At 47.0% G+C, this 25,343-nt stretch overlaps 1 protein-coding gene across 5 annotated transcripts in view; it reads right to left on the bottom strand.

Annotated features, from left to right (window-relative positions):
• Window positions 1-25,343, bottom strand: part of abca3b (ATP-binding cassette, sub-family A (ABC1), member 3b) — a 118,101-nt gene that overhangs the window by 10,311 nt on the left and 82,447 nt on the right. For 2 of the 5 annotated variants that reach the window (XM_078240426.1, XM_078240430.1), the window contains 6 exons: window positions 15,424-15,615; window positions 13,815-14,002; window positions 12,961-13,131; window positions 9,985-10,169; window positions 6,391-6,464; window positions 504-687 (listed from right to left, as the gene is read on the bottom strand). In XM_078240426.1, coding sequence (XP_078096552.1) covers window positions 556-687; window positions 6,391-6,464; window positions 9,985-10,169; window positions 12,961-13,131; window positions 13,815-14,002; window positions 15,424-15,615 — 942 coding nt within the window. In that variant the 3' untranslated portion in view covers window positions 504-555. Of the gene's footprint in view, window positions 1-503; window positions 688-6,390; window positions 6,465-9,984; window positions 10,170-12,960; window positions 13,132-13,814; window positions 14,003-15,423; window positions 15,616-25,343 lie in introns of those variants that run through there. The other 3 variants (XM_078240429.1, XM_078240428.1, XM_078240427.1) reach the window with 2 other exon arrangements.

The raw sequence follows: 25,343 nt of genomic DNA, 5'->3' as shown, positions 1-25,343 counted from the left end.
GAACCTGCCCAACTCCAGCACACTGTGAACCTGCCCAATTCCAGCACACTGTGAACCTGCCCAATTCCAGCACACTGTGAACATGCCCCATTCCAGCACACTGTGAACCTGCCCAATTCCAGCACACTGTGAACCTGCCCAATTCCAGCACACTGTGAACCTGCCCAATTCCAGCACACTGTGAACCTGCCCAATTCCAGCACACTGTGAACCTGCCCAATTCCAGCACACTGTGAACCTGCCCAATTCCAGCACACTGTGAACCTGCCCAACTCCAGCACACTGTGAACCTGCCCAACTCCAGCACACTGTGAACCTGCCCAATTCCAGCACACTGTGAACCTGCCCAACTCCAGCACACCGTGATCCTGCCCACCTCTAGCATAGTCTGGGTCTCTCAGGTTTAGTGTTAACTTTACTCTGGGTTTTTATTTCTCATGCACTGTTCGTCCCTGCCCCGTATAGACATGCTCCTGTGCGTGGCTCCTGCACCTGTAACTCGCCTCCTGTGAGCTCATGGTCAGGGTCAAGGACAGGAGTTCAGTTTGATCAGAGTTAATCTGATCTTTCCTCTGTGTGGTACTGGAATCGAGCGAAGCTGAGGAACACCTGCTCCAGGGATATCTGGTTGACTGAATAATCTTTGATATTGTATTCCTCCTTGGCCCTTTCTAGTGTGCCGAAAATCTGTAAACAACGGGAGGAAAATGGAAGTGATTCTCTGTTTACATGCAAGCATGACAATTAAAAGCACAAACTATTAGTAATATACGTTTTTGATTAGCAAAGGGTTAGTATCAGCAAGAATACCATCGATAGGTTAGTAATTTCAGCTACAATGCAGTTAGTAATCTCAGTTACTGTGAGAACCAGTGATGGGTTAGTAATTAAAGTTATAATCTAGTTAGTAATCTCATTCACAGTGAGTACTATTAATGGGTTAGTATCAGCAAGCAGTGAATAGTATCGATAGGTTAGTAATCTCAGTTTATAAAAATTAATTTAAGGGATGTGGGCATCGGTGATTTGGCCAGCCTTTATTGCCCACCCCTAGTTGCCCTTCAGAAGGCGATGGATGGTGAGCTGCTTTTTTGAACCACTGCAGTCCCTGAGGTGTGAGTGCACCCACAGCGCTGTTAGGGAGGGAGTTCCAGGATTTTGTGCTGGTTCACAGCAACAGTGAAGGAATGGCGATATATTTCCAAGTAGTCTCACAACACCAGGTTAAAGTCCAACAGGTTTATTTGGTAGCGCGACCTTTCGGAGTGTTCCTCCTTCTTCAGGTGTGTGAAAAGTTGTGTTCACAAACAGGGCATACATAGACACAGACTCAATTTACAAAATAATGGTTGGAATGCGAGTCTTTACGGGTAATCAAGTCTTTACAGGTACAGACAATGTGAGTGGAGAGAGGGTTAAGCACAGGTTAAAGAGATGTGACAGCACACTGTGAATCTCCCCAATTCCAGCACACTGTGAATCTCCCCAATTCCAGCACACTGTGAACCTCCCCAACTCCAGCACACTGTGAACCTCCCCAACTCCAGCACACTGTGAACCTCCCCAACTCCAGCACACTGTGAACCTCCCCAACTCCAGCACACTGTGAACCTCCCCAACTCCAGCACACTGTGAATCTCCCCAACTCCAGCACACTGTGAACCTCCCCAACTCCAGCACACTGTGAACCTCCCCAACTCCAGCACACTGTGAATCTCCCCAACTCCAGCACACTGTGAACCTCCCCAACTCCAGCACACTGTGAACCTCCCCAACTCCAGCACACTGTGAATCTCCCCAACTCCAGCACACTGTGAACCTCCCCAACTCCAGCACACTGTGAACCTCCCCAACTCCAGCACACTGTGAATCTCCCCAACTCCAGCACACTGTGAACCTCCCCAACTCCAGCACACTGTGAACCTCCCCAACTCCAGCACACTGTGAACCTCCCCAACTCCAGCACACTGTGAACCTCCCCAACTCCAGCACACTGTGAACCTCCCCAACTCCAGCACACTGTGAACCTCCCCAACTCCAGCACACTGTGAATCTCCCCAACTCCAGCACACTGTGAACCTCCCCAACTCCAGCACACTGTGAATCTCCCCAACTCCAGCACACTGTGAATCTCCCCAACTCCAGCACACTGTGAATCTCCCCAGAGTCACACCTCTTTAACCTGTGCTTAACCCTCTTTCCACTCACATTGTCTGTACCTATAAAGACTTCATTACCTGTAAAGACTCACATTCCAACCATTATTTTGTAAATGGAGTCTGTGTCTATGTATGCCCTGTTTGTGAACACAACTCTTCACTCACTTAAAGAAGGAGGAACACTCTGAAAGCTTGTGCTACCAAATAAACCTGTTGGACTTAAACCTGGTGTTGTGAGACTTCTTACTGTGCTTACCCCAGTCCAACGCCGGCATCTCCACATCATGATATATTTCCAAGTCAGGAAAGGGGAGTGACTTAAGAGGGGAACATCCAGGTGGTGTTTCAATGTATCTGTTGCTCTTGTCCTTCCAGATGGTAGTGGTCTTGGGTTTGGAAGGTGCTGCCTAAGGAACTTTGGTGAATTCCTGCAGTGCATCTTGTAGATGGTACAGATGCTGCCACTGTGCATCGGTGGTGGAGGGGTGAATGTTTGTGGGTGTTGGGCTTCTTGAGTGTTTTTGGAACTGCACTCATCCAAGCAGGTGGACAATATTCCATCACACTCCTGTCTTGCGCCTTGTAAATGGTAGCAGGCTTTGGGGTTGAGGAGGTGAGTTACTCATTGCAGTATTCCTAGCTTTGACCTGCTCTGGTAGCCATAGAATTTACATGGCTAGTCCAGTTCGGTTTCTGGTCAATGGTAACCCCCAGGATATTTTATAGTGGGGGATTCAGCGATGATAATGCCATTGAATGTCAAGGGGTGATAGTTAGATCCTCTCTTATTAGAGATGCACATTGCCTGGCACTTGTGTGGCACAAATGTTACTTGCCACTTGTCATCCCATGAATTGTTTCAGTATCTGAAGAGTTACAAATTGTGCTGAACATTGTTCAAGCATCTGTAAACACCCCACTTCTCACCTTAGGTTGGAAGGAAGCTCATTGATGAATCAGCTTAAGATGCTAGGCCTAGGACACTACCCTGAGGGACTCCTGCAGTAATGTCCTGGACCTGAGATGATTGTTCTCCAACCACCACAAGCATCTTCCTTTGTGCCAGGTATGAATCCAACCAGTGGAGAGGTTTTCCCAGATTCCATTTGACTACAGTTTTGCTAGGACTTCTCGATGCGATACTCGGTCAAATGCTGCCTTGATTTCAAGGGCAGTCAAACTCACCTCACCTCTGGCATTCAGCCCTTTTGTCCATGTTGAACCAAAGCAGTAATAAGGTCAGGAGCTGAGTCACCCTGCAGAACCCAAACTGAGCATTCGTGAGCAGGTTATTGCTGAGTAAGTGCTGCTTGATAGCACTATTGATGACTCCTTCCATCACTTGACTAATGATCAAGAGTAGACTGATGGGGCGGTAATTGGCCAGGTTGGATTTGTCCTATTTCTTGTGTACATGACATACCTGGCCAAATTTCTACATTGCCAGGTAGATGCCAGTGCTGTAGCTATACTGGAAGAGCTTGGCGAGGGGCACAACAAGTTATGGAGCACAAGTCTTCAGTATTATTGCTGGAAATATTGACAAGGCCCATAGCCTTTGCAGTATCCAGTGCCTCCAACCGTTTCTTGGTATCACATAGAGTGAATCGAATTGGCTGAAGACCAATCAGTGATGCTGGAGACCTCTAGAGGGGGTCAAGATGGATCATCCACTCAGTACTCCTAGCTGAAGATTATTGTGAATACTTCAACCCTATCTTTTTCACAGGTGTGCTGGACTCCATCATTGAGGATGGAGATATTTGTGGAACCTTCTCCACCAGTGAGTTGTTTAATTGTCCACTATTATTCATGGCTGGATGTGGCAGGACTGCAGAGCTTAGATCTGATCCTTTGTTTGTGACATTGCTTAGCTCTATTACTTGCCGCTTGTGCTGTTTGGCATTCAAGTAGTCCTGTGTTGTAGCTTCACCAGATTGACACCTCACTTTTAAGTATGTCTGGTGTTGCTTCTGGCATGCCATCCTGCACTCTTCATTGAACCAGGGTCAATCCCCTGGTTTAGTGGTAATGGTAGAGTGGGGGATATGCTGGGCCATGAGGTTACAAGTTGTGGTTGAGTACAATTTTGCTGTTGCTGATGGCCCAGAGCGGCTCATGGATACCGAGTCCTGGGTTGCTACATCTGTTCGAAGTCTATCCCATTTAGCATGGTGGTAATGTCACACAACACGATAGAGGGTACCCTCAATGTGAAGAAGGGACTTCATCTCCACAAGGACTGTCCGGTGGTCACTTCTATCGATACTGTCATGGACAAACGCATCTGTGGCAAGCAGGTCGGTAACAATGAGATCAAACATGTTTTTCCCTCTTATTGGTTTCCTCACCACCTGCTGCAGTCCCAGTCTACCAGCTATGTCCTTTAGGACCCAGTCAGCTCGGTCTGTGGTGGTATTACCGAGCCACTGTTGAAGTCCCCCACCCAGAACACATACTGGTCTAGCAATGCGATTAGTAATCTCAGTTACAGTGAATATTATCAATAGGTTAATATCAGCAAGTTGTAAGTACTATTGATAGGTTAGTAATCTCAGTTACAGTCAGCATTATTGATGGGTTAGTAATCTCAGTTACAGTGAGTATTATTAACAGGTTAATATCAGCAAGCAGTGAGTATTATGGAAAAGGTTAGTAATCTCAGTTACAGTATTATTGAAAGGTTAATATCAGCAAGTAGTAGATACTAGCTATAGGTTAGTAATCTCAGTTATAATGAGTACTATCTATAGGTTAGTAATCTCAGTTACAGTGAGTAGGTGGATTGGCCATGCTAAATTGCCCCTTACTGTCCAAAGATGTGTAGGTTAGGTGGATTAGCCATGGAAAATGCGTGGATTTATGAGGGGTGTCAGGTGCACTTTTGGAGGGTCGGTGCTCACTTGATGGGCCGGGTGACCTCTTTCTATTCTGTAGGGTCTCTATGGTTCTATGATTAGTAAGGCAATTGCAGTGAGTTCTATTGATAGGTCAGGATCAGCAAGCAGTGAGCACTATCGAAAGGTTAGTAATCTTAGTTACTGTGAGCAGTATCAATGGGTTAATATTAGAAAGCAGTGAGTACTATCGATAGGTTAGTAATTTCAATTACAGTGAGTACTATCCATAGGTTAGTAATGTTAGTTAAAGTGAGTATTATTGATATGATAGTAATATCAGTTACAATGAGTATTATGGACAGGTTAATAGTAGCAAGCAGTGAGTACTATTGATAGGTTAATAATATCAATTACAGCGAGTACATGGATTATTAAGCTCAGTTACAGTGCGTATTATTGATAGGTTGGTATCAGCAAGCAGTGTGTATTATCAATTAGTAATCAGTTAACAATATGAGTGGTGGTGTAATAACTCAGTTAATAATTAATACTGTTGACGGGTTAATAATATTAGTTCTCCTCTGGGCCTGATAAGAAAGCCTTTAGCCCCTGAACATGGTCCTGAGCTCCCCCCCACCCCCCATTTTAGTTAAGTACAGCAGGGCCCCTGCATCCTCAGCCTGGCCAGCTTCCCAATTTGAATATGGCTCCCCTGTTAATATTGGGACCATCTGTACACCGACCCTCACTTCTCTCTTTAAATGCTGTCCTTGGAGGTACAGAAAAGTTCTGTGGATAGGAGCAGGAGGTTACAGAAGGACACTGACAGACTAAATGTGACCAAAGCTCTGGCAGGTTGCAGCTCAATGTGGGGGAAAATGTGAGGTCGCCCACTTTGAATTTCTGAAAGACAAGTCAGAATAGTCCTTATTGGTGAGAGACTAAACCTATGGATGAGCTCAATGATTTTGGTTTCGATATACACATTACTAAAATTTGGTGCATACATATGTACACGCCTTCATCTCAATAACCTCAAATTAGAACCAGTTTGGTTGGGGGTCAGGAAGAACCTCTTCACACAAAGGGTACTGGAAATCTGGAACTTTCTCCCCCAAAAGGCAGTGGATGCTGAGACAGATGATTGGATGGCATGACAAGCTTGAGGGACTCTGGTGATCTCTCCCTCCTCCTATGCAGCAGACGCAAGACTGAATAGCCCCCTCCTGTTCTGAGGGGCTGAATGACTCCCTCTTGTTCCAGGGGCTGAGTGGCCTTTTCCCATTCCTATGATGGGCCATTTAACTGCAGCCTCTCTTTCTGGAAGTTTCTGGTGCAGTGACAGTTGCAAGTTGTTCCACTCAGGCTCCAAGTCAAACAAGGAAACCTACCTGAGGCCAGGTCAAGTCTTGGCTGGTTAAGTGGTAATGCACCATTCCATAATGCTCATCTTTCAAAACACTGCCTGTCACACAATAAAACAAAAGGAGTTAGAAACAGAAATAAAAATAAAACAACATAATAAATATTCAAAGGACAAACAATAACCATTGAGATGGACTCCTTGACTATTCCAGGTAGTACACACCCCGTGGGTATGGTGACCTAGTGGTTTTGGTACTGGAAGGGCTAGAGGCACCAAGTTAAAATCTCTCCAGGAAATCTTCAAATTACTTTCAATAAATCTGATTACTTGTGCACAGGCACCAGCGATCTAACCACGAGGCTGTCAGCTTGAAATAAAAACCCAAATGGTTCACTTCTGTCTGTTCTTACCCGATTTGGCATCAGCCATACAATTGTGTGGCCAATTCTTAATGCCATCAGGAATAAGATATAAATGCGACCTTTTCAACATCACCCAGATCCTGAGAACAAATCTAAAAACAGTTGGGATAGGGCCTGTTTTATTAAAGAAATCAGCAGTCAATGAACAAACACACTTCATGTCACAATGTCCTTTCACTGAACTATGTTCCACCCGATCTCAACATCCTCTTGTCTTCACACATTAACTGGTGGCTGGCTGTGCAATTGTGAAGGCATTACAGCTAGCCCAAGTACCATTATTCAACGCCCACACATTTTGAACAGAGTTACCGAAACACAGGCAGGAGTAGAATCCCTGAAGGTCCCAAGGCACTGAGGCCAAAGAAAACATCTTTCTTACCCTGTAACACTCACTGAGGTCCACTGACATGGCCTAGACCAGCAATCGACATGGTTGGTATGGATTTATACCTGACTGGGTGATTTTCTTAACCACAGAGAATGAGAAAGAGAGACTGACAGAGAGAGAGGGTTTGAGCATGAGTGCAAAAGGGCACGAGTGGGTGAGAGATTGTGCAAGCATGTGAGAGAGCGTGTGTTTGGGAGAAAGCAAACAGATGAGAGAGAGAACATGAGTGCACGAATGTGTGTGTCAGAGCGCAAGAGTACATTAGAGAGTGAAAGCGTGGCAGTGTGTGAGAGTGCATGCATGAAACAGTGCATGAGAAGAAGTGTGCTTGTGTGAAAGAGTGCATAAGAGTGTGTGAGAGTACATGAGAGTGTGCAAGAATGTGCGGGGGGGAGAGAGAGTGCGGGGGGGAGAGAGAGTGCGGGGGGGAGAGAGAGTGCGGGGGGGAGAGAGAGTGCGGGGGGGAGAGAGAGTGCGGGGGGGAGAGAGAGTGCGGGGGGGGAGAGAGAGTGCGGGGGGGAGAGAGAGTGCGGGGGGGGAGAGAGAGTGCGGGGGGGGAGAGAGAGTGCGGGGGGGGAGAGAGAGTGCGGGGGGGAGAGAGAGTGCGGGGGGGAGAGAGAGTGCGGGGGGGAGAGAGAGTGCGGGGGGGAGAGAGAGTGCGGGGGGGAGAGAGAGTGCGGGGGGGAGAGAGAGTGCGGGGGGGGAGAGAGAGTGCGGGGGGGAGAGAGAGTGCGGGGGGGAGAGAGAGTGCGGGGGGGAGAGAGAGTGCGGGGGGGAGAGAGAGTGCGGGGGGGAGAGAGAGTGCGGGGGGGAGAGAGAGTGCGGGGGGGAGAGAGAGTGCGGGGGGGAGAGAGAGTGCGGGGGGGAGAGAGAGTGCGGGGGGGAGAGAGAGTGCGGGGGGGAGAGAGAGTGCGGGGGGGAGAGAGAGTGCGGGGGGGAGAGAGAGTGCGGGGGGGAGAGAGAGTGCGGGGGGGAGAGAGAGTGCGGGGGGGAGAGAGAGTGCGGGGGGGAGAGAGAGTGCGGGGGGGAGAGAGAGTGCGGGGGGGAGAGAGAGTGCGGGGGGGAGAGAGAGTGCGGGGGGGAGAGAGAGTGCGGGGGGGAGAGAGAGTGCGGGGGGGAGAGAGAGTGCGGGGGGGAGAGAGAGTGCGGGGGGGAGAGAGAGTGCGGGGGGGAGAGAGAGTGCGGGGGGGAGAGAGAGTGCGGGGGGGAGAGAGAGTGCGGGGGGGAGAGAGAGTGCGGGGGGGAGAGAGAGTGCGGGGGGGAGAGAGAGTGCGGGAGGGAGAGAGAGTGCGGGGGGGAGAGAGAGTGCGGGGGGGAGAGAGAGTGCGGGGGGGAGAGAGAGTGCGGGGGGGAGAGAGAGTGCGGGGGGGAGAGAGAGTGCGGGGGGGAGAGAGAGTGCGGGGGGGAGAGAGAGTGCGGGGGGGAGAGAGAGTGCGGGGGGGAGAGAGAGTGCGGGGGGGAGAGAGAGTGCGGGGGGGAGAGAGAGTGCGGGGGGGAGAGAGAGTGCGGGGGGGAGAGAGAGTGCGGGGGGGAGAGAGAGTGCGGGGGGGAGAGAGAGTGCGGGGGGGAGAGAGAGTGCGGGGGGGAGAGAGAGTGCGGGGGGGAGAGAGAGTGCGGGGGGGAGAGAGAGTGCGGGGGGGAGAGAGAGTGCGGGGGGGAGAGAGAGTGCGGGGGGGAGAGAGAGTGCGGGGGGGAGAGAGAGTGCGGGGGGGAGAGAGAGTGCGGGGGGGAGAGAGAGTGCGGGGGGGAGAGAGAGTGCGGGGGGGAGAGAGAGTGCGGGGGGGAGAGAGAGTGCGGGGGGGAGAGAGAGTGCGGGGGGGAGAGAGAGTGCGGGGGGGAGAGAGAGTGCGGGGGGGAGAGAGAGTGCGGGGGGGAGAGAGAGTGCGGGGGGGAGAGAGAGTGCGGGGGGGAGAGAGAGTGCGGGGGGGAGAGAGAGTGCGGGGGGGACAGAGAGTGCGGGGGGGACAGAGAGTGCGGGGGGGACAGAGAGTGCGGGGGGGACAGAGAGTGCGGGGGGGACAGAGAGTGCGGGGGGGACAGAGAGTGCGGGGTGGAGAGAGAGTGCGGGGGGGAGAGAGAGTGCGGGGGGGAGAGAGAGTGCGGGGGGGAGAGAGAGTGCGGGGGGGAGAGAGAGTGCGGGGGGGAGAGAGAGTGCGGGGGGGAGAGAGAGTGCGGGGGGGAGAGAGAGTGCGGGGGGGAGAGAGAGTGCGGGGGGGAGAGAGAGTGCGGGGGGGAGAGAGAGTGCGGGGGGGAGAGAGAGTGCGGGGGGGAGAGAGAGTGCGGGGGGGAGAGAGAAACCAGAAAATTCCACCCGAGGTCAACGTACCTGTCCATGGTCCGCCCCTCACCCACTTCAATTCCTGTGGTGAGCAGAACGGGAAAACGTGCCCCAGGGAGTGAGCAAGACAACAAGACTAACTGAGAGAGAGAGCAAGAGAGAGGGTGAGGCAGTGAAGAAGAGAGGAGAAGGAGAGAAAGGGAGACAGAAATTCAGAGAGTTTCAGAGACACAGAGTGAGTTAGAAACAAAGACTGATGGTGGGATTTTCCCAAAACCGTAAAATCCCACCCGTGGTCAATGGAGCTTTCCATGTTCCGCCCCTCGCCTGTTCCGATTCCCGTGGCGGGCAGGACGCTAAAATTCTGGCCACAGAGAGAGATGGAGTGAGAATGAGTGAGAGAATGTTAGAGTGTGGGGGAGAGGAGAGTAAGGGTATACACGAGTGTCTGTGTGTGACAGAAAGAGAGAAATATTCCTGCTTATGTGCAGTTCAAGTCGCGGAATGCAGATGAAATTAGTTACTTACCTTCAAATGTTGTTTCAATAAAGTTCTTGAAAGGCGTGAGATCAGGTTTGTCCCCCTGGATTTTGACCAGTAACGTGTATCCACTGCCAAATTTACTCTTGAGATGCTGGGGGCTCCCGATGCACTTGAACTGACCATTGACCATCACAGCCAGCCTGGTGCAGAGTGCCTCACACTCTTCCATACTGAAACACAGGATATATACTTATTGAAGACCAGTTCCAGCAGGTATTAGAGTACCACATCTTAGGAAGGATATATAAGGGTTAAATCACGGGGACATATTGCATAGACTGAGGGTTGTACATTAATTGTATTTAATTGTGTGAAGGTAGTGGGGATTCACTTGTGCTTCTGGAACATGGTGAGAGGATGGTTACCTCAAGGTGAAATTAAAATCATTGTGGAAAATGGCAGAAAGCAAATGTAAATGATATGACTACCCCCCACCATTCTCAGCTCTGAACCATTCTCTGCTAGCGTGTTATATTCTAGAAAGTCAGCTGATGCAGTATACAGACTAGGCTTGTATTCCACACAGAGTAATAAAGAGCAAGGGTGAGATAATCATTTCTTTTAATTTGTTCATAGTTTGAGAGAGGCTTTGGCTAGGCCACCATTTGTTGTCCATCCCGAATTGCCCCCAGGAAGATGGCGGTCAACATCCTTCTTGCATTGCTGCAGTCAATGTGTCATAGGTACAACCACAGTTCTGTTAGGGATGGAGTTCCAGAATTCTCACCCAATGACAATGAAAGAACAATGATATAGCTCCAAGTCAGAATGGTGTGTGACTTGGAGGGGGACTTGCAGGTGACCAAGTGTCTGCTGTCCTTGTCCTGGATGGTAGAGGTTATGGTTTTGCAAGGTTCTGTCAAAGGAACAAGGTGATTTGCTTCATTAGGTGGGCAATGGTGGCAGAGTAGTGATGTCACCAGACCAGTAATACCTTGGGGAAAGGGGTTCAAAGGTTCAAATTCCACCATGGCAGCTGGTGGAATTTAAATTCAATTACACCTAAGTGAATAGATAAAAATATAAATAAATGCTATCACATTGATATTGGCTTGATTGTCGTGCAAACACATATGATACACTAATGGCCTTTTTGGACTAAATCTGCCTTGCTTACCTGGTCTGGCTATATGTGACTCCAGATCCACAGCAATGTGGGTAACTCTTAAATGTCCTCTGAAATGGCCCAACAAGCCACTGAATTGTATCCAAACATTACAGAAATGTCAAAAAGGAACAAAACCAGATGGAAACCTGGCATTGATTTCCCCCCATCATGAAGTCCAAAGTGGATATGTTCACGGATGATTGCACAATGTCATGTGCAGAAAGATGTGGACAATATTCAGGCTTGGACTGGTAAGTGGCAAGCAACATTTGTGCCACATAGGTGCCAGGCAATGACCATCACCAACAAGAGAGAATCTGACCTTCTCCCCTTCAATGGCATTACCCATTGCTGAGTCTCCTACTTTCAGTTTTTATTGGTTTGTTCTGCTGCTTGGCATTTTTAAGGGTTGTTCTAGAAGAATAAACACCCTACAGTGCAGGAGGCCATTTGGCCCATCGAGTCTGCACCGACAACAATCCCACCCAGGCCCTATTCCCGTGACCCCATGTATTTACCTTGCTAATCCCCATGACACCAAGGGCAACTTAGCATGGCCAATCAATCTGACCCACACATTTTTGGACTGTGGAAGGAAATCGGAGCACCCGGAGAAAACCAAAGCAGACACGGGGAGAACATGAAAATTCCACACAAACAATCAACCAAGGTCAAAATTGAACCCAAGCCCTTGACACTGTGAGGCAGCAGAGCTAACCACTGTGCCACCGTGCCGCCCTATCCTATTAATTTGTATATGAATAATTTATTGCTTTGACATTCCTTTGCTTTGGAAATTCATGTTTAGTGTTGTGCCAAAATTTATCTTTCTGAAATGTGCTCATTGGCCCCATGAGTGAGAAAACTTTGAAATGTGACACCTAGCATGAAGAGGTTGGACAACCCTTATCTAGAAGGACAAAGGAACAGGTAGATACGATGACCATGCAGACTCCCCTACAAGCCACACACCACTCTGACTTGGAATTATATCACCATTCCTTCACTGTCGCTGGATCAAAATCTGGGAACTCCCTAACAGAACCAGGAGTACGGTTCCACATTACATGGACTGCAGAAGTTCAAGAAAGTCTAAAATGCAAATGGCATGGGCAGCAAATGCTGGCCTTACCAGTGCACACATACAATAAAAAAACAACAACAGTGCTGCTCTGTGTATGCATGGTGAATGAGATGTCAATCAATTGGGCTACTTTGTTCTGGATGGTATCAAGCTCCTTGAGAGCTGTTGGAGCTGTACTCATCCAGGCAAATGGAGTGTATTCCAACATACCCCTGACTTGTGCCTTGTAGATGGTGGATAGACTCTGGGGAGTCACAAGATATTTATTTGCTGCACTTTTAGTCACAGTATTTCTGTGGTTGGTTCAGTTAAGTTTCTGGTCGAGGGCAACTCTGAGGACGTTGAGGATGGGGATTCAGAGATGGCAATGAACATAGGAAAATGGAACTTAGGTGCAGGAGTGGGCCATTCAGTCCTTTGAGCCCTGCTCTCCATTCAATGAGGTCTCAGAGAGAAGCTAAGGGGCATAACCTTACAATTGGAATCAGACTGTTCACGGGCAATGACAGGACACCCGTGCGCACAAAGGCAGCGGAAATCTGGAACTCCTTCAAAACGTCTTGATACTGGGGAGTCAAACGAAAATTGAGACTGATAGATTTTTGTCAGACTAGGGCACTGAGGATTATGGAACTAATGTGAGTAAATGGAACTATGAAACCGAAAAGATTTGATCTAAAACAATGGAACAGGCTGAAGGCGCTGAATTGCCTCCTCCTGTAACTATAAACCTTAGTTTAACTCGACTCTTAACAGAGAAACTGCCTACCTGTGGGAAGTGATGACAATAGACTTCCCCATATGTAGAAATCTGGTGACTGCATCCCATAATAGCCTCCTGGAAACAGGATCCATGCCGGTGGAAGGTTCATCCAGAAAGACAACAGCAGGGTTTCCGATCATCGCCACTGCGGTGCTCAACTTCCTCTTATTCCCACCGCTAGGACAGGACAAAACCAACAGCAGCATGATACTTGGCACACGGAGACAAAGACCAGGAATTTCCGTTTGAGGCGGGGGGGGAGAGTGAGTGAGACCAGCTTTTCTGGCCACGCTTGCTCCGAAACTGGAAAATCCCACCCAAGGTCAATGGATCTTTCCATGGTCCGTCCCTCACCCGCTCCGATTCCTGTGGCAGGCGGAATGGGAAAATTCGCCCCTGGGAATCTCAGCACAGGGAGGGAGAGGCTAGAAATCCCTGGGAATCTTGACTTAGAGAGGGACCAGGAATCTTGGCAGAGAGAGGGACTGGGCAGAGAGACTGGTAACCTTGACAAATGGTTTCCCTGCTGCGTGACACCTCTTGCCCCCAGGAATTTCCTTGGTGTTGATCTGGCAGCCTCTGGATGGTGTAGCCTCAATATTACTGCAGCCCTTCTCTCCATCCCCACCACCTACTCCCACCCCACCCCCAGCAAACCCAAACAGCTTCCCTTCAGCTATATACTCACCACCCTCCCCTCCCGTATGTTTTGAAATGCAGCATTGATCAAATGGTCCATGTGCTGTGAATTTTATGGCCATTGAGGAAAATTCTCAAACACTGACCCTTATGTCTAACATGAATGAAGAGTGACGAGAAGACAAGGGGAAGGAGGCGAGTGATAGCTTGGCTTTACTCACCTGTATGTCCGCACCAGCTTCCGAGCGAGAGGTTCAAGTAGGAGACTTTGCAGCATATCATCCACACACTGGGTAATGATTCTCTCAGGAATGCCCCGTAATCGTGCGAACATAAACAGCGTTTCCCGCCCTGTCATATGACCAAGAAGGGCATCAAACTGGGGACAGTAACCAATCTTCTGCCGCACCTATCCAGAATTAGAGAGATAAAAACAAGGAAATGAGGAAAGCACAATGGACTAAAGTTCCAGGATCTGTAACCCACCCAAACCTACCACCTGTCATCGAGATGTGAAACCCTGCCCTGGTCCTGCAGGACGGGAACTCCCTCCCCCCCCACCCCCCAACCCCCCTCCTGTGGGGATGGAATCCCCCCCTCCTACGGGATGGGAACCCCCCCCCTTCCTCCTGCGGGATGGGAACCCCCCTTCCTCCTGTCGGATGGGAACCCCCTTCTTCCTGCGGGATAGGAACCCCCTTCCTCCTGCGGGATAGGAACCCCCTTCCTCCTGCGGGATGGGAACCTCCTTCTTCCTGCGGGATGGGAACCTCCTTCTTCCTGCGGGATGGGAACCCCCTTCCTCCTGCGGGATAGGAACCCCCTTCCTCCTGCGGGATGGGAACCCCTTCTTCCTGCGAGATAGGAACCCCCTTCCTCCTGCGGGATGGGAACCTCCTTCTTCCTGCGGGATGGGAACCCCCCCTTCTTCCTCCGGGATGGGAACCCCCTTCCTCCTGCGGGATGGGAACCTCCTTCCTCCTGCGGGATGGGAACCTCCTTCCTCCTGCGGGATGGGAACCCCCTTCCTCCTGCAGGATGGGAACCCCCTTCCTCCTGCAGGATGGGAACCCCCTTCCTCCTGCAGGATGGGAACCCCCTTCCTCCTGCGGGATGGGAACCCCCTTCCTCCTGCGGGATGGGAACCCCCCTTTCTCCTGTGGGATGGGAATCCCCTCCTCCTCTGCAGGATGGGAACCCTCTGCCACATGCCAAGAGCCAGAACCGAAGTCTGGGAAACTCCCTTCATGTTTTACCCATCTGTTTACCTCAGTCCAGTTAACAATGACCCATGTACAATGCCCAGAAACTGCCATGGCAGAAAACAAAAAGGATGTGTGCTCGATGTAGTCTATATCACACTGAATGCTCGCTATGTAACTGCACGGTTGCTGTGGCACTTGAGAAGTGCAAAAGAGATTCAGCATGATGATACAAGAGCTAAAAAGTTATACTTACCAGGAAAAAGTGAACAGGTGGGGTGCTCGCTAGAAAAGGGAAGACTTGAGTGGTGATATAATAGAGCTTTTTAAGATTATGAAAAAGGGTTCAAAAAGGTAGACATAGAGAGGATGTTCCCATTTGCGAAGCAGATCAGAACTAGGGATCATCAATAGAGGACAGTGACTAATAGATCCCAGAGTGGTGGGAATGTGGAAAGTTAAAGGGAATCTGAAAGAGAAAAGAATAGAAGAACATGCTGATAGAGTGGATGAGGAAGGGTGGGAAGAAGCTGAATTGAAGCACAAACACACGAATGGACAGGCTGGGTTAAATGGCCAGCTTCTGTGCTGTAAATGCAGCGCTGGTGAATGGTTAGTAAGTACTCACCTTTTTTTTGTCTTTCAGGATACTGTAACCGTTGACATAGGCATTTCCCTTGCTCACCTTCTCATCACCAGTCAACATCTTGAAGGTGGTTGTTTTCCCAGCTCCATTAAACCCCAGCAACCCAAAACATTCCCCTTTATTTACACCTAAAGAAATGTTCTTCACAGCAGGCACTGTCTCCATGGGATAAGTCTGAAAGACAAAATGTGAATTACAGACTGGGAGATCATCAAGCTCGAGGTCAATCATCTCAACTCCAACAAATCATTGCAAAGGTTCCTCAGGGTCGTGTCCTAGGCTTAACCATCTTTAGCTGCTTCATATCAATGACCTTCCTTCCATTATAAGGTAGGAAGTGGGGATGTCCCTGATGATTGCACAATGTTCACCACCTCAGATACTGGAGCAATATGTGTCCATATGCAGCAAGATCTGCTCAATATCCAGGCTTGGGCTGATAAATGGCAATAAACATTCGCGCCACACAAGTGCCAGGAAATGACCATCTCCAACAAGAGTTAATCTAAGTATTGCAGACTGACCAGAAACTGAACTGGACAAGCCATCTAAATACTGAGCTGACAGGAGCAAGTCAGAGACTAGGAATCCTGGGGCAAGTAACTCACCTCATGACTCCCCAAAGTTTGTCCACAATCTACAAAGTACAAGTCAGGAGTATGATGGAACACTCTTCACTTGCCTGGATGAGTACAGCTCCAACAACACTCAAGAAGCTTGACATCACCCAGGACAAAGCAGACCGCTTGACTGGCACCACATTCACAAACATTCAATTCCTCCACCACCTCAGGAAATTACCAAGGCTTCTTAGAAAGGACCTTCAAGAACCATGACCACTACCATCTAATAGGACAAGGGCATCTGACATCTGGCAATACCACCACCTGGAAGTTCCCCTCCATGTCACTCACCATCCTGACTTGGAAATATATCGCTGTTCCTTCACTGTTGCTGGTTGAAAATCCTGAAACTCCTCCCTAACAGCACTGTTGGTGTACACCACGCAGCAGTTCAAGAAGGCAGCTTACTACTAGCCAGTGAAGCTGATATCCCGTGAATGAATTTTTAAAAATAACAAAAATGGGAGATAATGCCAGGTATAATCAGCTTGAATATCGAAAAGCCCAGCTATTTGCTCTAAAATTGCACGTCTCCCCATCGCCAACCCACAGCACACCTGGTCCCTCAGGTGCCGATCCTGTAGTTAAGAAAGCCCACCAACGCCTCTACTTTCTCAGCAGGCTAAAGAAATTCGGCATGTTCACTACAACTCTCACCAATTTTACAGATGCACCATAGAAAGCATCCTTTCCGTACGCATCGCAGCTTGGTATGGCTCCTGCTCTGCCCAAGACCGCAAGAAACTAGAAAGAGTTGTGAACGCAGCCTAGACCATCACGCATACCAGCCTCCCATCGACTGACTCAGTCTACACTTCCTACTGCCTCAGGAAAGGAGCCAGCATAATCACGCACCCTGGACATTCTCTCTTTCATCTTCTTCTGTCGGGAAAAAATACAAAAGTCTGTAAATGTGTACCAACCGACTCAAGCACAGCTTCTTCCCTGCTGCCATCTGACTTTTGAATGATCCTATCACATTTTCTAATTCATTTGTGGGACATGGGCATCGCTGGCTTGCCAGCATTTATTGCCCATCCCTAGTTGCCCTTGTTGAGAGGGCAGTTGAGAGTCAACCACATTGCTGTGGCTCTGTAGTCACATGTAGGCCAGAACGGGTAAGGATGGCAGATTTCCTTCCCTAAAGGACATTAGTGAGCCAGATAGGTTTTTCCGACAATCGACAATTGTTTCATGGTCATCAGTAGATTCTTAATTCCAGATGATTTTTCTATTGAATTCAAATTCCACCGTAGTGGGATTCGAACCTGGGTCCCCAGAACATTAGCTGAGCTTCTGGATTAATAGTTGAACAATAAATACCACTAGGCCATTGCCTCCCCATATTAAGTTGATCTTTCTCTTCACCCTATCGGTAACTGCAACACTATGTTCTGCACCCTCTCCTTTCCTTCTCCCCTATGTACTTTATGAATGATATGCTTTCTCTGTATAGCTCGCAAGAAACAATACTTTTCACTGTAACCCAACACGTGACAAAAATAAATCAATTCAATTCAAAACTACCACCCTCCCGTCCCCAACCCCCAACCCCAGCATCAAGGTCTTGGGGTCACATGAAATAAACCTGCCACATCGAGACTGTGGCTACAAGAACAGGGCAGAGGCTGGTTATTCCATGACAAACAAAAGAAAGACCTGCATTTCTAAAGTGTCTTTAATGAGAAAAATAGGTACAGGAGTAGACCATTTGGTCCCTTGAGTTGGCTCCGTCATTCAATATGAACACGGCTGATCTTCTGCCTCAATCCGACTTTTCTGCCCACTCTCCATATCTCTTGATTTATTGGGAGATCAAAAATCCATCTCACTTTGTATATACTCAATGACAAAGTATCCACAACCCTCTGGAGGTGACTATTTCAAGATTCACAACCCTTTGAATGAAGATATTTCTCTTCTCAGTTCTAAGTGCCTATTCTGAGCCTGTGCCCCTGTGTTTTAGATTCTCCAGCCCAGGAGGAATCTAAATGCTCAGTGTTTACACTGGAAAGCCTGTTCACATTCTGGTATGTTTCAATGAGATTACCAATCATACTTCCTAATGCCAGAAAGTAAAGGGCCAATTTATTCAGCCTCTCGCTATAGGGCAACCAGGAACCAATCTAGTGAACTTTTGCTGTACTGTCTCCTGCCAGATATGATCTCACCAAAGCCCTGTCCAATAGGAGCAAGACCTCCTTGTTCTTGCACTCCAATCTCTTTGCAATAGAAGACAAAATAAATTTGCCCTCCAAATTGCTTGCTGTACCTGCATGCCAGCATTGTGTGTTCCTTCTGCACATACGCCAAGTCTCTCCAAACATTGACATTTAAAATTTTCATACCTTTTATAAAAGGTTCTGCTTTTCTATTCTTAGTGCTGAAGTGAATAACTTCACACTTCTCCAAATTATACTCCACCTGCAAACTTGTTGCCCACTCGCTTAACCTGTCTATACCTCTTCGCAGCCACTTTGTATTTTCCTCATTGCCTATGTTCACACCAAGCTTTGTAGTGTTAGCAAACTTGGATGCAATACTCTGTCTCTTTGCCAAAGCATTTACATTAATTGCAAATAGCTGAGGGCCTAGGACTGCTCCTTGCGACACACCATTAGTTACAGCCTGCTACTTAAAAATACCCTGTTAATCCTACTTGCTGCTTCCTGTCCATTAACCAATCCTATACCATGCTAATATACTGCCCCAACTCCATGAGTCCCTATCTTGCTTATTAACATTTTGTGAGGCACCCTTTTAGGAATCCATATATATTACATTTACTGTTTCCACTTTTTTAAAGCTGCTAGTTACATTGTTAAAAAACTCCAATAAAATTGTAAAACACAATTTTCCTTTTGTAAAACTATGCTGACTTTGTCTGATCCAGGCTGTTATTTGCAAAGTGCATTGTTAAGACAATCATAATAATAGATATTAGCATTTTACCATCAACTGATGTCAGGCTACCTGGCCTGTAGTTTCCTGTTTTATAGAATCAGTGTTCATCAGGTGTAATACCGACTCTCTATAGGACAATCCAATCAGTCCCATTCCTCTGCTCAACCTCATAGCTCTGAACATTTATTTCCCTGAAGAGCTCATCCAATTTCATAGAATCATAAAATATTAGAGTTCTAGAATTTCCTTTTGAATTCATTGACAGCCGCCACCTCTGCCACCTTTGTAGGAAACCTAAAGGTAGATTTAAGGGATTGATATTTGGATGGGTAAAATATTAGAAGAAAGGCATAGTTTTAGGTAGGTTTAATTTAACATTTTTGCGGCAGGAGGGGAGCTGGGGATAGATTTCATGTTGAAAAAAATGTTTGGCAATTTAGGGGTTAACATCAGTTCCTGTTGAATTCCAAAGCGACAAGTTTAGGATTCAGAGAGAAAAGGTGGAGCCAGAACACTCTTGCGTTCTTAAGTGCAGCAAAAGTGTGGCAGGTTTTTTTCTGAGGGCTGCAAGGGAGCTGGGAGGTCTCCATCTCAGTTCAGCTCAAGGTTGAGAAAGGCTGTAACAATGGAGTAAACCAAAGCTAAATAAGCCAGCTCAACAGACCCAGAGAACGGTGATAAAATAAACTTCAGTATATTGAAGCTAAATGAATAGAGAATAAACATAGAAACACAGAAAATAGGTGCAGGAGTAGGCCATTCGGCCCTCTGAGCCTGCACCACCATTCAATATGATCATGGTTGATCATGCACTTTCAGTATCCCAGTCCCGCTTTCTCTCCATATCCCTTTATCCCTTTGGCCGCAAAGGCCATGTCCAGCTCCCTCTTGAACATATCTAACAAACTGGCCCCAACAGCTTTCTGTGGTAGAGAATTCCATAGGTTCACAACTCTGAGTGAAAAAGCTCTTCCTCTTCTCAGCACTAAATGGCTTACCCCTTATTCTTAGACTGTGACCCCTAGTTCTGGACTTCCCCAATATCAGGAACATTCTTCCCGCATCTAGCCTATCTCGTGCAATCAGGATTTTATATGTTTAAATGAGATCCCATCTCATTCTTCTAAATTCCAGTGAGTACAAGCCCAGTCGATCCAATCTCTCTTCATATGTCAGTCCTGCCATTCCAGGAATCAGTCTGGTGAACCTTCGCTGGGCCCCCTCAATAGCCTTTCCTCAGACTAGGAGACCAAAACTACACACAATACTCAAAGTGTGGCCTCACTAAGGCTCTGTATAACTGCAGCAAGACACCCTTACACTCCTTTAATCAAAGGTATGCTCCAAAAGAAATCAAGGAAGAGAGAAACAAGAGCTCTGAGTTAAAGAAGCCATTCTATTTAACTGGATTTATAGTTGGGAGAAGACTTTAAGGGGCAACTGGACGTTTTGAAGTAATTCTAGTAAGCTGGCACTTGAAAGTTAAAATAATTGACTGTAAGAAGACAGTTAGCCAGTTGAGGCAGAGGAAACTGAAAGGGATTGGTTCGAATCACTGCTAAAAGTGAAGTGAATACTCACCTATGAAAAACATCTGGGGAAATTCTGAGGAAGAATCCACAAACCTGCATGCTAACGAGACCATTGTAGCTTTGAATGTACTTTATCATCCATGTTAAACTTAAACCTGTGTGTATTGGTTAAGTTAAGGGAGAGTGAAGGAGTGTTGTATTATAATCATAGAAACATAGAATCCCTACAGTGCAGAAGGCAGCCATTCAGCCCATCGAGTATAAACCGACTCTCCAATAAAGCATCCTACCCAGGCCCTCTAACCCCAAGTATTTACCCCACTAATTTCCCCTAATACACACATCCTGGGGCATTAAGTGGCAACTTAGCATGGCCAATCCACCGAACCTGCCCATCTTTGGAGTTTGGGAGGAAACTGGAGCACCCCGAGGAAACCCACGCAGACACAAGGAGAAATGTGCAAGCTCCACACGGACAGTCACCCAAAGCTGGAATTGAACCCGGGTCCCTGGCACTGCGAGGCAGCGGTGCTTCCACTTCTGAATCCATTTCTTTCATGTTTAATAAATGTTTTCTTTTGTTGGTAAAAACTAATTAGCGGCCCTATGGATCCGTTTCCTCCACGTCTGATGAAAAATAAGTAAAACTTCCAGTCTTTGAGAGAGGGTTCCATTCTAGAATCTTGCCATCCAATTATAACACCAACTGGGATTATAACAACAGGCAGTCATCATTCTGATTAGGCAGTCATTACCCTGACTATGTAAAAACATCTTCTTCCTTACATCCCCCTGTTTCTTGTACCTAAAACCTTAAATCTGTGTCCTTGTAGTATCAACTTATGGGAATTGCCTTTCCTCAGCCTCCTTTGCTCCAAAGAGATTAACTCCAGCTTTTCCAACCTAAACTTGTAGCTAAATTCCCTCATCCCTGGAACCATGCTGGTAAATCTCCTGTGCAACTTCTCAAGGACATTCACATCCTTCAGCTGAGGTGACTAGAGCAGATGCAGTTAAAGGGAAACTGACGCATGAGTGAGAAAAAAAATAGATTATGTTGATTAGGTCAGAAAAAGGAGGGTGGGTGAAGGCTAATGGACCACGTGGACTGAATGGTCTATTTCTGTGTTGTACATTCTGTGCAATTCTGTGATTCAAATATGGAGTTGCAGGCAAGCTAGGCAGGGATTTGGATTTGGGATGCAACATCAAATGTGAGCCAAATGGAGGGAGGTAACAAAGAGTCAGTACAATCAACCAGATTCACTATATCTGACTGAAAATAAGTTGTGGCATTTAAGGAAACTAAACTGTACAATCAGGTTCCTTAATTTTGCAATTTTTAATGTGGCCTCTTTAAGTATAGCACAAAGGCATTACAAACTCCTGAACACATGGGGAGGTATCATTTTAAGCTTTGCCTTGTTGTACATACAGTTTCATTATTGGCATTCTGGTTAGGCACAATCAGCTAGAGCAATTGAAGAATGCTCGTCTGCTGTTAAGGGATCATTCAGTTCTCTCTCCCTCCTTTCTTGGGTAGTGATGTTCTATTTGCTGACTTCCAAACTACTGGGACCATTCTAGAATTTAGTAATTTTGGAAAACATGACTGGTGCATCCACTTTCTCTGCAGCTACCTCTTTTGAAACCATAGAGCAAAGGCCATCAGGTGGTGGAAATTTGTTGGCTTTTAGTCCCTTAAGTTTCTCCAACAGTTTTTCCTCGACAGATATCTTAAGACCTTAAGTTCCTCACTCTCATTAGCCCCTTGGCTACCCTCTATTTCTGATACGTGGCTTGTGTCTTCTACTGTGAAGAAAGACACAAAATATTTGTTTAACATCTCTACTATTTCACAGGATTACAGAGGATATACACCACAGAAACAGGCTATTCAACCCAACCAATCCATGCTGGAGTTGTCTTATGAGGAAAGGTTGACCAGTAGTGGCCTCCTTCTGTGCCATAACAATTCGGTGAGTCTATGAGGTTGGGTCTATACTTATTGGAGTTTAAAACAATAAGAGGTGATCTTATTGAAATATGTAAGACTCTGAGGGGATTTGAAAGGGTAGATGCTGAGAAGATGTTTCTGCTCATGAGGGAATCTAGAACAAGGGAGAACATTTTAAAAATAAGGTCTGCCATTTAAGACAGATGAGGAGGTATTTCCTCTCCCAGAGGGTTGTTGTTCTTTGGAATTTTCTTCCACAGAGAACAGTGGAGGTTGGGTCATTGAATATACTCAAGGCTGAGTTAGACGCAAGGCATTCAATGGTTATGGGGGAAAGGGAGCAGGCAGGTAAGAGGAGTTAAGGCCACAATCAGAACAGCCATGATCTTAGAGCAGGTTGGATGGCTCAAATGGCTTATTCCTGCTCCTACAGTATTTCTTATGATTTTATGATCCACTCGGGCCTTCTCCCATCTCTCCGCAACTAAAATCTATCAATGTAACTCTGCATTCACTTCTCCCTCATATGCTTGTTTAGTTTCCTCTTAGATGCACCTATGCTATTTGCTTCAGCCACATCATGAGTTCCACATTCTCACTCCTCTGTGAGGAAAACATTTTCTTCTGAATTCCCTATCAGATTTTTACCTTATATCGAGGGCCCCTTTAAAGGAAACATTCTGTATCCACTTTGTCAAAACCTTTCATAATTTTAAAGACCTCTATTAGATCACCCCTCAGCTATACATCTCTCTCAAATGAAAAGAGACTCGGACTGCCAATCCTTTCCTGATGTATAAAGCCATGTATTTCTGGTATCATCCTTGTAAAATCTTCTCTGTACCCTCTTCAGTGGCTCTATATTCTTAATATGCTAACCAGGACTGCATGCAGTATTTGTAAATATGGTCTAACCAAGGTTTGATGCATGTTTAGCACAACTTCCCGAGTTTACAATTCTACTGCTCCAGAAATAAAGCTGAGTGATTGGTTTGCATTTTATGGCCTCGTTAATCTGTGGCGTAACTTTTAGTGTTTGGTGTATTTATACTCTGCCCCATCTAGACTTGCACCCTCTAAATAATAAATGGCCCCTCCCCTATTCATACTACCTCACATTTAGCTGTGTTGAATTTAATTTGCGAAATATCTGCCCGTTCTGCAAGTTTATTAATGGCCTCCTGTAATTTGTTTGCAGTCAGTATTAAATATCATTCCCAATTTGGTGTCATCTACAAATTTAGAAATTGTAAATGTAAGTTGTGAACAGCAGTGATAATGCCAATCAGAATGGAAATGTTGCTGGAATTTGATTTCAGCTAATTTCCCTAAGGGAGATTCAGAGTCAAGTAATTGGAGTTATAGAGAGTGGTTTGGGGCATGAAGAGTACGTAGAAACCAGAAGCAGGCCTAGGCCATTCGGCCCTTCAAGCCTGCTCTGTCATTCATTATGATCATCAAATTCAACATTTTGATGCCCCCTTCCCCCCAAATCCCTTGATCCTTTTAGCCCCAAGAACTATATTTAATTTCTTCTTGAAATCAGACAATGTTTTGGCCTCAACTAGTGAATTACACATTCACCACTCTCTGTGTGAAGAAATTTCTCCTCACCTCAATTCTAAAATGTTTACTCTTTATCCTCAAACTATGACCCCTGGTACTGGACTCCCCCACTATCGGGAACAATCTTTCTGAATCTACCCTGTCTAACCCTGTTAAAATTTTATAGGTTTCTGAGATCCCCTCTCACTCTTCTAAACTCCAGTGAATACAACACAGTAGGGTGAGTTACATTGTCAGAGGGGGCATAGAGAGTCAGGGGCCACAGAGAAGCTGGGGAATAGAGGGTAAGGTGGGAGGCAATGAAACAGCAAGGTAGTGTTTATATTCACAAGTTTGAAACATTAGTTAATAGGCCGCTCGACAGTTTATGTTGCAATGTCGAGGGTTTCAGGGGTTCCAGCCCTGACATGGACGGCATCACTGCGGGTGGGCCGGGAAAATTTGGAAAGCCATTGCCCGTGATGATTCTCACCAGTGTCTATGTTGGAAAAATCCCACCCATTGTGAATTACCCAGTTTGAAATGATGCTCCAGAGGATAAGGTCATGGAAAACAGCAGGAAGCAGTACATACTGGGGAAAGCTGGGATTGTAGAACCCAGGGGAGGAGGGGGGACCTGAGGGAGAATCTGGGTTGGGGGCGGAGATAGAAAATTGGGGAGACCGCAAGGATCCAAGGGAGAGGGGAAGTTTCCCGGGGTGGGGGTGAGGCTGATGGTGGAGGATCCTGGGGGAGGAGGGAAAGCATTCGGGGAGGGGGGTAGAGGAGGAGGATCCTGGGCATAGATCTCAGGGGAAGTCATGCTTCAATTGACTGAGATGTCTTTATTCTTGGGAGCTCCATCTTGAATGCATCACTCTTTACTGCAGTGGAACAGGAGGTGGCTGGAAGGATGGAGTGGTCAGAACGAACCTACATTAGGGCCACTGGAATTTGGAGCAGAAGGCGGCAATTCAGCCCTTCGAGCCTGTTCTGACATTCAATCAGACCATGACTGATCTCTCCCTGGTCTCAAATCCACTTCCTTACCTGCTCCCCACATCCTTTAACCTGTTTTTAATATATCTATCTCCTGTATGAAACCATTTAATGATTCAGACTCCAATGTGCTATAGGGCAGCAAGTTCCACAAATTCACCACCGTCTGTGAGTAATCATTCCTCCTCATCTCAGTTTTAAATCTACTGCCTCTCAACTTATATCTGCGACCTCTTGTTCTAGATTGCCCCACAAGGGGAAACATTTGGTCTATGTCCACTCTATCAATCCCTTTTAGTATTTTCGATAGCTCTATCAAATCCCCTCTCATCCTTCTAAACT

Source organism: Mustelus asterias, chromosome 23, assembly GCF_964213995.1.
Source record: "Mustelus asterias chromosome 23, sMusAst1.hap1.1, whole genome shotgun sequence".
In the NCBI taxonomy this organism is placed as follows: domain Eukaryota; kingdom Metazoa; phylum Chordata; class Chondrichthyes; order Carcharhiniformes; family Triakidae; genus Mustelus; species Mustelus asterias.
This window is presented reverse-complemented; position numbering and strand designations above follow the sequence as displayed.